General features: G+C 34.4%; 1 protein-coding gene across 1 annotated transcript; it reads left to right on the top strand.

Moving 5' to 3' along the window:
* The first annotated feature begins 4,966 nt into the window (after window positions 1-4,966).
* On the top strand, window positions 4,967-10,019 carry LOC143663953 (double-headed protease inhibitor, submandibular gland-like). Its single transcript, XM_077137357.1, has 6 exons — window positions 4,967-5,110; window positions 5,636-5,655; window positions 6,260-6,372; window positions 7,829-7,871; window positions 9,139-9,245; window positions 9,831-10,019. The coding sequence occupies exons 1-6, from the start codon at window positions 5,044-5,046 to the stop codon at window positions 9,883-9,885; spliced, it is 405 nt and encodes a 134-aa protein (XP_076993472.1). The 5' UTR covers window positions 4,967-5,043; the 3' UTR covers window positions 9,886-10,019.
* Window positions 10,020-13,144: the final 3,125 nt, after the last annotated feature.

The following is a 13,144-nucleotide window of genomic DNA, read 5'->3' on the forward strand; positions in this document are numbered from 1 at the left end:
TTGAGGGGGTGCCCACTCAAATTCCTATGGACCTCAAACTAGGAGTTCCTGGAGTACAGGTACAGGAGAAGAAGTAGGTTCCCTGGCTCCAGCTTCACAAGAGGACATGACTGTTTCTATTTGTCTTGAGCTGACTTGGTTGATAGAAGGGCTAATCTCCGAAAGAGATCATTCACCAAAGCAGAGCCAATTTCCAAAGAAAGTGAAAGGTGCCATTTTTACTTGACTTGTTTTGATTAGCTCTTGAGAGTCAAGAAAATCTATGTCATATCACTACTGGATACAAACTTAAGGGAAAGCTCAGGTACTAAATTCCAGATTTAACACTTATAATATTAAAATGTACAGTATGCAATAAAAAATTACAAGAAAATCAAAGAAACAAGAAATAATGGTCCATCAAAATGAATATGATAAAAATCCAGAAACCACCAGCAAAGAGGACCAGACTTTGGACTGAATGGACAGAGACATCAAAATAATGATCCTCACTATGCTCAAGGAGATAAAGGAAAACACAAAGGAAGAAGTAAAGTTTATGAGAAAAACAATGAGTGAACAATATGGTAATCTCTCCAGAGAATATTGGAGTTAACACACACAATATCTGAAATGATAAATTCCCTAGATGGTTTTAACAGCTATTGGAGGGGGGAGAAGAAAGAATCAGTGAACTTAAAGCCAAAGCAATTAAAATGATTCTGACTGAGGATCAAAAAGATAAAATAATAAAAAAGAATGATGGGAGCCTCAGAGACCAGTGGGACACTACAAAGCATAACAATATATGCATTATGGGTGTCCAAGAAGGAAAAGAAAGAAGAAGAAAGAATATTCAAAGAAATAGTGGTAGAAATCTTCAGTTTAATGAAAAGGATGAATATGCACATTCGAGAAGTTCAGTGAATGCCAGACAACATAAATTCAACAGCAACCATGCCCAGACACAGTAATAAAATTGCCCAATTCCAAGGACAATGAGAGAGTTCTGAAAGCCACAAAGAAAGGTAATGAGTTATAATCAAGGGAATCCCTAAAAGGTTCAGTGCTGATTTCTTGTCAGAAACAATGGAGGTAAGAAGTCAGTGGTATAAAACATTTAAAGTTCTGAAAGAAAATAGTTGCCAACCAAGACTTTTATATCTGGTAAGACATCTTTCAAAAATGATGTATAGATTAAGACATTTCCAGATAAACAAAAACTGAGGTAATTTGCCATCACTAGATTTGCCCTAAAGGAAGTTCTTCAGACTGAAAGGAAAGGACACTAGACAATGGACCAAAGCAGCATAAAAAAATAAAGACCTCTGGAAAAGTTAACCATTTGAGTAATTATAAATATCAGTATAAATGCATTATATTGTTTGCTATGTAGCGCCACTCCTGGCATCATACAGGTGTAAAATGCAAATTCATAGAAAGTATGATAATGATGTTTTTGGGCATATATGTACAAATATTTAATTTGCAACATTGAAAAATAAAGTAGGGGATGGAGGGATATAGGAACAGTGTATATGGATGTTACTGAAGCTAAGTTACTATAAACCAAATATGATTATTTTTACTGATTTAGGATGTTAAATTTTAATTCCATGGTAACCATAAAGAAAATATATGAAAACTATATTCAGAAAGAAATGAAAACGGCCTCAAAATAGTACAGTGCAAAAAAGACAAATAAGTGTGGAAGTAGGCATTAATGAAAGAATTTAGGGTCGGAAAAGGTATGGCTTACAAACACGAAATAGCAAAAGAATGTCCTGTATTATCAGCAGTGACTTTAAATGTAAATGGATTAAACTTTCCAGTCAAAGAGCAGAGATTGGTAAAGTGAATAAAAAAGCATGACCAAACTATATGCTGTTTACAAGTGACCACACCTTAAATTCAGTGTTACAAGTAGGTGGAAAGTAAAGGATGGGAACAATATACCATGCAAATAATAATCAGAAGAGAGCTGAGGTAGCTATATTTATATCAGGTAAAATAGACTTTAAGTCAAAAACTGTTACAAGGGACAAAATGGGTCACTCTATAATGATAAAAGGATCTATTCAACAAGAAGACATATCTATTAGAAACTTATATGCACCTAACAGCAGAGGCCAAAATATGTGGAGCAAACATTGGTAGATTTGAATTGAAATATAGATGGTTCTACATTAATAGAACTTTCAATACTTTCAATAATGGATAGAGCATCTAGACAGAAGATCAATAAATAAATAGAAGACTGCATTCTAAACCAGTTAGACCTAACTGACTTATATAGAACATTTCATCCAATAGTAGTAAAATATACATTCTTCTCTAATGCTCATGGATTATTCTCCAGGATAGACCATGTGTTAGGTCACAAAATGAGTCTCATTAAATTAAAAAACACTGAAATCATACAATGTATATTCATCATTCACAATGGAATGAAGCTAACAATCAGTTACAGAGGAAAATTCACAAATATTTGGAAATTAAACAGTGTAATCTTAAACAATTTATGAGTCAAAGATGAAATCTCAAGTGAAATTAGGAAATATCTTGAAGCATATAAAAATGCAAACACAATATAAAAACTATGGGATGCAGCAAAGGTAATGCTGAGAGGAAAAGTTATAACTCTAAATGCTTAGTGTAAAAAAGGAGAAAGATCTCACATCTCAAATCTAGATGATCTAGAAAAAAATAAAAGCAAAAACAAGCAAGGAGAAGGAAGGAAATAACAATGATTGAAGTCAAGATAAATGAGATAGAGAATAAAAGAACAATAGAGAGAATCCAACAAAACCTAAAATTGGTTCTTTGATAAAGTCAATAAAGTTGACAAATCTTTAGCTTACAAGATAAAAAAGAGGACAAAAAAACCTAGAATCAGAAGTGAAAAGGGAAACAGTATTACTGACCCTACAGAAAAAAAGAACTATAAGAGGATACTATGAATAACTGTATCCAACACATTAGATAACCTAGATGAACTGGACAAATTCCTCAAACTATGCAAACTACCTACACTCACTCAAGAAGAAATAGATCTCAACAAATGAATAACTAGTAAAGAAATTGAATCAATAACCTCCCCCAAAAGAAAAGCCCAGGAACAGATAGCTTCAGAGGTGAATTTTACCAAACATTGAAGTACTTCCAAGTACTAATACCTACCCTGCTCAAAGTCTTAAAAAAAAATTCAAAAGAAGGGAACACTCCCTAACTCATTCATACCAAAACCAGATAAATATACCCCAAGAAAAGAAAACTATGTACCAATATCCCTTATGATAATAATAGCTGCAAAAATCCTCCAAAATATTAGCAAACTGAATCCAACTTCAAAATTATTATACATGATGACCACTTAGGATTCATCCCAGATACGAAGGTTGGTCCAAAATAAGAAAATTAATAAATTTAATGTACCACATTAACAGAACAAAGTAAAAACACATGGTAATCTTGATGCAGAAAGGGCATTTGACAAATTCTAGCACTCATTTTGATAAAAACATGTAGAAGACTAGGAATAGAAGGAAAATTCCTTAACATGATAAAGAGCATCTATGAAAAACCCAAAGCTAACCTAACACTCAATATTGAAAGATTAAAAGCATTCCCTCTAAGATCGAACAAGAGAAAGATGCCAACTGTCACCACTATTATTCAACATTTTACTGGAAGTTCTATCTAGAGCAATTAGGCATGAGAAATAAATAAAAGGCATCCAAATTATAAAGGAAGAAGTAAAACTTTCTCTATTTGCAGATGGCATTCTCCTGTAAAAAGAAAATCTTGAAAAATCCACAACAAAAACTACTGGAACTAATAAATGCATTCATCAAAGTGCTGGGGTACAAGATCAACATGCAAAATCAGTGTGTTTCTATAAATTGGTAATGAACAATCTGAAGAATAAATCAAGAAAAAAATTCCATTTACGATAGCAACAATGAGTGAAATATCTAAAAATAAATAAAAGCAAGGGTTTAAAGACTTGTACACAGACAACTGCAAAACATCACAAAAAAAAATCAAAGATCTAAATAAGTGGAAAGACATTCCATGTTCACAGATTGGAAGACAAACTGTTGTTAAAATGTCAATTCTACCCAAAATGATTTACAGATTCAATGCAATCCTGATCAAAATTCTGACAGTGTTCCTTGCAGAAACGGGAAAGCCAATTATCAAATATATATGGAAGGGTAAGGGGCCCGGAATAGCCAAAGTCATCTTGAAAAACAAGAGCAAAGTTGGAGGACTCACACTTCTCAATCTTAAAACTCATACTAATCAAATAGCAAGGTGCTGTCATTAAGACAGACCTATAGACCAATGGAATTGAGAATAAATTGAGAGTTCAGAAATCATCCTTTATGTTTATGGCCAACTGATTTTTTTTCTTGTTTTGCATGGGCAGGCACCGGGAATCAAACCTGGGTCTCAGAATCTTTCTGAGTTTGCTCCATCCATTAAATAGCAACACTACTGAGATTGATATTTCACAAGTTTGCTTTAATTACTAAATAGGCAAATGCATGTTATGTACCCTCATAAAATATATTCTATAAAAGCAAGTTATTATCAGTGCTGTTAATGTCATCTACTACTGTGTATTTTAAAGAAATATCTCATTGCCTCTGTTTTTTATTTCAAATTACCTAAAGGTAATATGACCTTAATATCCTTTATATTTGACATGTAAGTTTTTATTTCCTCTTGCAGCACCTATGATTTTATTTGCTCTCAAACATAGCAATGACATTGTATTTGCTAAGAACATAAGCGGAACATGATTCAAGAAGTCTTTTGGTAGATGATTTCCAGGGTGTAACTGTTCAAACTGTGTATATGTCAAATGATAATGAAATTTGCCTTGAGAAATCCCTCTCTTGGGTAAACTACCAGTCACCACTGAAAAGGTCAGTTTCTAATGAGGAGGACCCTACCTTGGCACATGTGTGTGTATATATATATATATATTTGGCAGACTGCTTGATCCCTGGACTTCTCTCAGAGAAGCACATCTCCACCATCTCCTTTACCATCACCATGCAGGGCATCGCTGCTTCTGTCATACTTGCTCTGGCAGCAACTACATGGGCTGCTTCTCCCCTTGGTGAGTCAGGATTCCTTTCCAGTGTTGACTGCAATCTACTCTGTCTTCATTAAGTTATAGAATGTTAAAATCTGTAGAAATTTTAGAAGGTATCTATTTGCATTGTCCTGATTAACAAAGGGGTGGGGGTCAGATCTCCAGTGAAAAAAAGAGAGGAGAAGAATAAAGGATTGTGAGCTCTGCTCAGTTCCTGGTCAGGACCCCTCAGTTTTCTGAATTCTCCTTTCAGAGACAACCTGTGAGCTTTGGAACCATAAACCAGTTCTAACCATAGGCATGCTCACAGGAACTCCTGGACACCCTGTGAGGTCCCAGCCATTTCTCATATGACAGGGCTTTTCTCCCTATTTATTTCAGGGTACAAACACCTTTGTCTTCATCCTGAGTTCGGCCCTCTTAGGGTGGGGCTATACTAGAAATGTTGGAAATTGGTTTTCTTTGCTATGAATAATGGAAACATTTTCATGCTTCTAACTGCGGATTTTTGTTTTTCTCCAATGTGTCTGACCTCACTCTCCTCTGGAGATCAAACAAAAGGGACAGAGGTGAGTATAACCTTCTCTGTATAGTCTTTATATAAATAAAATCAGATAAAAATAAAAACGAAGAAATAAAAATATAAAAGAAAACAAAAAGCTTTTAAAACAATTACAAAAAATGAAATCAGGGCTGTGAAAGGAGCTGTGAAAGTAGCTTAACTGGCCCACCAAGGATGGAAATAATTCCTCAGTGTTCCTTCACTGTACTGCCTGGTTGTGTTTCTTTCTTTAAAGTTTGTAATAGGAAACTCCTGCAAAAGGTAAATTGAACCTTTACCTTTAGGCAACATTTTAAAGTTTTCTGGGTATTTTTCACATTCAGAGAATCCATCAGGTTATCAGGTTCCCATTACAATCTTAAAAATAGAGATCAATATGCCCCTCTTAAACAACTGATTTTTCATTGCATTTAGGTATTTATCATGTCTGATTCATTTCTGTAACACAGCACCTCGTCTATTGACTATGCTGTGGATGTGTTTGCTGAAAAGTTGAAGAGGCTAGTGCTCTTTTTACCCGCCTTCCTCTTTCTCCATCTTGCTAGGAGATTGCCTGTGGGAACTGAGAGAAAATCATTAAAGGCATTTTTTTGTTGTTGTTCCGATTACAGGTGGACTGCTCCAGATATCTAAGGTACAAGATATGCCCAAGGATATTTCGACCAATATGTGGTACAGACCAGCAAACGTACAACAGTGAATGCATGCTTTGTATGAAAAACCAGTAAGTGTCCATTTGGAGCCCTTCTTTTAGATCAGAAGCCCACAGTGGCATAAGTCTTCTTGGTTTTCTATAATCTGGTTTGACACATTCTACCTTGCGGCATGCTTTTTCAATAACTCTTGGACATTGCTTAGTTAAAACAGTGGCAACAAAAGGTTTAGTTTTATCTCAAAGGATAGATAGATAGATAGATAGATAGATAGATAGATAGATGAAATCATATATATATTTGCTGTACAGCCAAATGCTCATTCATATTATTTGGGCATTAGCTGGTACACATAGAAAGTTTTTATACTCACATTACACCTGAGGAAACTGGGAATCAGTCAGTAAATATATTTTGTCACAGTTCCGTGAATCTTTCTTTCTGCATAATAGGAGCTGAAAAAGCACACATAAATCTGTATTTAGGCTGATCAAACCTTCATACTCCAGGAAAAAATCCATATTGCTTCTCATGATCATCTGAAAAGTCAAGGGAAGACAGTGATAGTACAAATGGATAGTTGGAATTAATATTAAATTGGTGGAGTTGGTGATGGCAAGTTGATAATTCCAAAAATCCATTTGGAATTGTTAAAAAAAAAAGTCCTCATTTTAAGAAGTTCTAAACTTCTAGAATGAAAGAATTGTAATTTCCAGCTATTCCAGCAAAGTGAATTCACTACCTTATGATTAAAGGTTAAAATCATAGGCTTTGGTGTCAGGTATCTGGATTGGAATCCAGACTGTGCTTATCACATTGCTAATATCAGGGCAATACCGAAGCCATTATAAGCTCCAGTTCTCTCATCTGTAAAATGGAAATTAGAATAACATTTAGGATTGATTGTGATAAAACAAATCTTAGCAAAGCAGCTGACACAGAGTGAATAGTCATAGAAATAAGCACTTCTTCCTTCTTACCTTTTTCCCTCCTTTTTTTACCTCTTATTTTCCAGTTCTTCTGAACATTGGCAGTCCAGTGTAATTGCAAGTGTTTCTCATACCCCAATAAAATCATAAAAGATTAAGGATGGATGAGATCTTGTAAATTATATTATATCATATCCTCTTTTTCAGAAGGCAGGAATCTAAATCTCAGAAAGAAAAAGTGGCTATAACACAATCACATAGATTTAGTGACAGAGATTTGGGCTTTTTTTTTTCTTAAGTGAGAAGATGTTTTCACACTATATTATGTCCTTGATACTCAACTGAGTATTCACAGACTATTTTTAAAATTTTATAATCTTTTGTTAGTTTTTATTTTATTTTTTATAAGCATTTGAAAAATAATCTCTGTCAAAAATGTTTACACTCAATATCACCTAATTAAGGTAGTATATTAACCAGAACTACTCATTCTCACCCAGAACAGACAATACAGAATGTCGTGTGACTCTATTTTACACTGTGCACTATGAAATCCCAAATACCTATGTTATGTATTCAATAAAATCTTCTTTTCCAGAGAAAAAGGACTTCAACTGAGAAAACTTCATGATAATGAGTGTGTAAGTATTGGTAGCATTTTTCTTTATTCTTAGTATAAATGTTACAATAATCCCTCACTTTCATGGAGATTAACGTTATTAAGATATATTTTCTAGAAAGTATCTATCACTATATGTGGTTATAGGCAGAGCATCTGGCCAGTGTAAACAAAAGACATGAAGTATAATGAATTTACTTACCCACAGGAATACTCATAAACCGTATTCATAGCCCTTAATTGGGACAAAAGGGAAACATATGGTTAATTTCTAATGTTTCAACTAATTATTATAGATTAGAAGATTATTTCAAGGGATTATTAGAACTAAAAGACACTCCAATAATGATAAAGGAAATTATTTTTAAATCATGAAAAAATTCAAGAACACGTATGAAGGCAATGAACTCAGGGGTAAAAGAGCTCTGTGTGAGTGAGAAATTACCAATGTTAATATAGTTTGAAATATAAGAGAATTGTAAATGGGGATTGTGGTAGTAAAAATAATTTGTTTTAAGGAGGGACACTTAACCCAACTCCATGGGTGAGGGAGAGACATGTCGTCATGAAATTGTCTAAAAGTAGTTGTGCTGACATTTAAATGAGTAGTAGGAGTTAGCCTGTTGGGCTAAGTGAGTAAGACATTGCAACATAGGGAAAACAGCATAAGCAAAGGCACAACAATGTATGAGAGCAGGAAAAACTCTGGAAATTCAGTCATTGAACTACTACAACTTAGTATAGGAAGCAGAGGATGGTAGCAGATGAGTCTAGAGAGATAAATAGGGGCCATGAGGGAACTTTCTTCTGATGGGGAAATCAATTAAGTATTTGAAGAACAAGATCTGAATTTGATTTTGAAAGATCACACTGACATCAGCATGGAGGGTGACTGAACATCAGGTAAGCATAAAGGAACAGCAATAAATTGGCAGACAATTGCAACTGTTTAGGCCAGATATATTGAGGGCCTGAATTAAGTGATAACAGTGTGGAGAGGAGGGGGGTGGTTCAGAAATTAAGTATGAATCCACAGGATGCATTTATTATGTAGATGTAGGGAATGAGTGAGCGGGAGGGCCTACACATGAGCTGAGCTGTACCTTGTTATGATGAGATTCTCACCATTACTGGGTCAGAGGATGTAAGCTTCATAGGATGTATATATATATATATATATTTTTCTATTATGATAAGGACTAAATGCCTCAGCATCTTTAAAATGTTCATTTTCTATGAATTATTTGAAACTTGAAACTGATTTTGCTTATTTTTTAATGGGTGAGCAGATTCAATGTACTGTATATTCTGCAGTATGTACCATGGAATTCATACCTCATTGTGGATCTGATGGACAGCAATATCCCAACAAATGTGCATTTTGCAATGCTGTTCTGTAAGTACTGAGTTCAACATATTATTTGCAAAAATAGTTCCTCCCATATTACTAGATACCACCTTCGCTACTTAAAAAACTAGGTAATGATTTATTTTTGAGGGGGTGGGGTGCATGGTCTGGGAATCGAACTCGGGTCTCCCCGGGTGAGCATTCTAACCACTGAATTACCTGTGCACTCTAGGTAATGATTTTGTAAAGTCGAAAATTGATATTGTTTACTGAGAATCAAAATATTTTCCAGAAAGAAAGAGAACGTGGGAAGAGATAGAGAGAGAGGAAGGGAGGGAGAAAGAAAGAATGAAATGAATGAGCAAAGAAAATGAGCTAGGAAGATGAGAGACTTGATCAACAGTATAACATTACTAAGTGCTAGATAAAGGGAAAATTTTCAGATTCTTTGGCTCCTAATTTTGTTTTTTACTATCACATTAAATTTCTTTTTTTCCACAATGCTGAAATTTGGGGGTTGTTTGCTCACCTTTCATGCTAATACACTTATCTGGCTGACTTGGTCTAAGAATATGTAAACTTTTCATTTAAGTTTTCCATAGCTTTCATTTTAAAATATTGTTTCTATTGTAGGGAGAGTCGTGGTGAACTTACTTTGGCAAGTTATGGATCATGCGAGTCTCCCTGATGCTCAAGGTCAACAGTTCCCATTTAGAAGGTTCTACTCTGAAACCAATTTTTCTAGGATGATGTGGGGCAATCAAAGGTCTGATAAAAAATGTGCATTTGATTCTTCAATAAATAGTCTCTTCATGAAACTTACTTCGAAGCTTGTATCTGCAAAGGTGATTCTTCTCTTAAGGAGATAGTCTATGTTCATTTTCCCAAACTACATGTCTCATGGAAAGATTTTCTCTATTTTTATTTAAGGTAGAAGCTGGTTGATTAAACACAGTGGTAGGAGGAGGATCTACTCATAAACATCACAATTTAAAAAGGCTTACCTTTTTAAGTAAAAATGGGTCAAGGAACTACCTATAGGTATGCTTGAGAACCACTTCTGGAGGACCTCTTTTATTGCTCAGATGTGGCCTCAGTCTCTCTAAGCCCAACTCATTGCCGTCCTCCCTACATGAGACATGACATCTAGGGGTGAAAGTCTCCTGGGCGACATGGGAGAAGACTCCCAGGGATGAATCCAGACCTGGCACTGTGGGATCAACAATTCCATCCTGACCAAAAGGGGGAAAAGAAGTGTAATTAATAAAGTATCAGTGGCAGAGAGAGTTCAAATAGAGTTGAGAGGCTACTCTGGAGGTTGTTCTTCACAAGCTTCAGATAGACCTTGCCACCTATCATAACCTGCCAACTCCCAACCAGGACCATTCCAGCTGATCCTAAAGAACACCTAGGGCAATATATAAGATTCCACAAGAGTTCCATGCACTAGAGTAACTTTCCAGAAACCTACAGCCTCCAGATGTGTGCCTGGCCCAGACAAGTCCTGAAACCTAGCCCAGCCTCTCCAGAACATCAGATAGTTCGACCTCTCTACCCCATATTAGTGACAGACCCTTCCAATATGAGAAATTTAGAATGGCCTTAGCCCAAACGCCCCTAAAGAGAGGGATGGAAAGATCAAAGGTGATGGTGGAGTTATACATAGACGATACGATTTAACAGATGAATATGAATGCTGAATCATTAAATTGATATTTCTTTTAGTCTCCAGTATTTTAGAGCAGCTAGAAATAAAACCTAAAATTGTGAAATTGTAACACATGCCAAATTCTGAAATATGTTCTACCACTAATTGTGATGCTGCACTTTGAGATTTATAGCTTTTTTGTATATATGTTATTTTTCACAAAAAAAAAAGGAAAAAAAGTCGATTGTGATGATAAAATTTTTTTAAGTCCTCTAGCATCCTTTATTTGGAGCAGCTGGAAGGAAAAATATGAGAGGATCTTATGGTAGCTCATGACAAACTCTGGGGTCTGTCCTGTAACTACTTATTGAAGAGTGCTTTGAAAACTATTGCTTTTTTATTTCTTTGCTTTGTATATATGTTATACTATACAATAAAAAAAAAAGTTTTAAAAAATGGGTCAAGGAGACAATCTGATGATAAGTTTCATATTAACTTTAGCTACATGAATGATAGTGGACAGTTTTGGAATAAAATAGAATGAGAACCCATAATACAATGAACTAATTAAAACAGACCAAGAATAATATACAAACTTTAAGTATCACCATATTAAAGGGACTTACTCATATATGGATACATGCAAAAGAAGACATCACATTGTAAGAAGAGATTAAAAAAATAATATAATCTGATTAAATGATGAAGACATTGATGTAATTCAAAGCTGAAAAAAATGAAGGTTTTCCAGGACTGTTAAGATATAAACCAGAATTTTCTCATGTCTATGGTTCCATAGACAAGACTCATACTATTAAAGTAACCTAATGTGGTAGTTTGAAGCTGAATGAACCCCAGAAGATCATGTTCTTAAAGTTAATCTATTCCTGTGGGTGTAATACTATCAGGATGGGATTTTGATTAGGTTATTTCAGTTGAGGCATGCCCCAGATGGGTCTTAATCCTCTTACTGGAGTCCTTTATAAGAAGATGAAATTCAGAGAAAGACAAAGAGGAAAGACAGAAGCTGAGAGAAAAACCCACAGAAACAGAGCCACTGAAGCCAGAAGTTAGAAGGAAAAAAACCCAGAAGTGAAAAGAGAGACCAGCAGACACTGTCATGTGTCTTGCCATGTCACAGAAGAGTCCAGGATCACCATAAACATGTCTTCAGGAAGAAGGTATCATCTTGATGATGCCTAGATTTGGATATTTTTGTGGTATCAGAATTGCAAACTTGTAAATGAATAAATCCCCTTTGTAAAACCCAACCTATTTTTATGGCATTTGTATTTCAGCAGCTCTAACAAACTAAAACACCTAAAGAGATAGATATTTTGTTTTGATAATGAGCAAAATTTCCTAATAATCTGTCTGCAAAATAGAAATAAAATTACGCCTTATAAGATCATTTGTGTAGAGTGCAACTGTTGTTTATCATAGCTTAATTGACTCTTTGCTAGTTATGTATTAGAGATTTGCATGTTTTTACTAGCAGCACTAGGTATAAGGCAATATGTTTTATGGGGGAGAGTGATATAAAAGGACAACAGGAAGAATTCATGACATGAAGGAATTTGCATATTAATCAAAGAAATGGACCTTTAAAGAATTGATTATATAAAATTTTACAAGGACTAACATCAAGAATTATTAAAGGTTCAAGAAGAACAGAAAGAAAAGACATGAGATGTATGTGACGAAATGAGGTAGGTTGCCAAAATTTATTATTACTACTAATTATTATTTTCATATGTAAAAATAAAATGCATGGCAATATTAGTATAAAAAGCCAGGAGGGCATAAATAGTATTGTAAGGTTTAGATATTATATGTGAAATGGTATAATATCACTTAAAGTTAAAATGTATGGTATAAATCATAAAGCAACACTAAATAGCAAATCAAGAGATACAGCTAATAAGCCAACAAAGGATATAAAATAAAATCATAACATATCCTCAATCCAAAATATGGGGGAAAAGAAGTAAAAAGGAAAGAAAACAATGTGGCAAATGTAAAACGAATATAAATTATCGTATTAAATAGAAATGGTCTAAATACTTCAACTAAAAGGCAGAGATTGACAGATTGGATAAAAGAGCAAGATCCAACTATATACTGCTTAAAACAAATACATTTTAAGTATAAAGACACAAATATAATAAAGATAAAAGAATGATAAGAGCTTTATCAGGCTCACACTAGTCAAGATAAAGCTAAAGTGGCAATATTAATTTGAGACAAAGTAGATTTTAGAACAAATAATTTTACCAATAGTAAGAAGATAATTTCATAA

Source organism: Tamandua tetradactyla, chromosome 20 (genome assembly GCF_023851605.1).
Source record: "Tamandua tetradactyla isolate mTamTet1 chromosome 20, mTamTet1.pri, whole genome shotgun sequence".
In the NCBI taxonomy this organism is placed as follows: Eukaryota; Metazoa; Chordata; class Mammalia; order Pilosa; family Myrmecophagidae; genus Tamandua; species Tamandua tetradactyla.

Excerpts from the sequence above, each read along its gene's own strand:
- LOC143663953 (XM_077137357.1), top strand. The coding sequence starts at position 5,044 with ATGCAGGGCATCGCTGCTTCTGTCATACTTGCTCTGGCAGCAACTACA. Across the intron at positions 5,111-5,635 it reads ATGGGCTGCTTCTCCCCTTG|ATCAAACAAAAGGGACAGAG; the intron begins GTGAGTCAGGAT and ends TCTCCTCTGGAG. Across the intron at positions 6,373-7,828 it reads ATGCTTTGTATGAAAAACCA|AGAAAAAGGACTTCAACTGA; the intron begins GTAAGTGTCCAT and ends CTTCTTTTCCAG.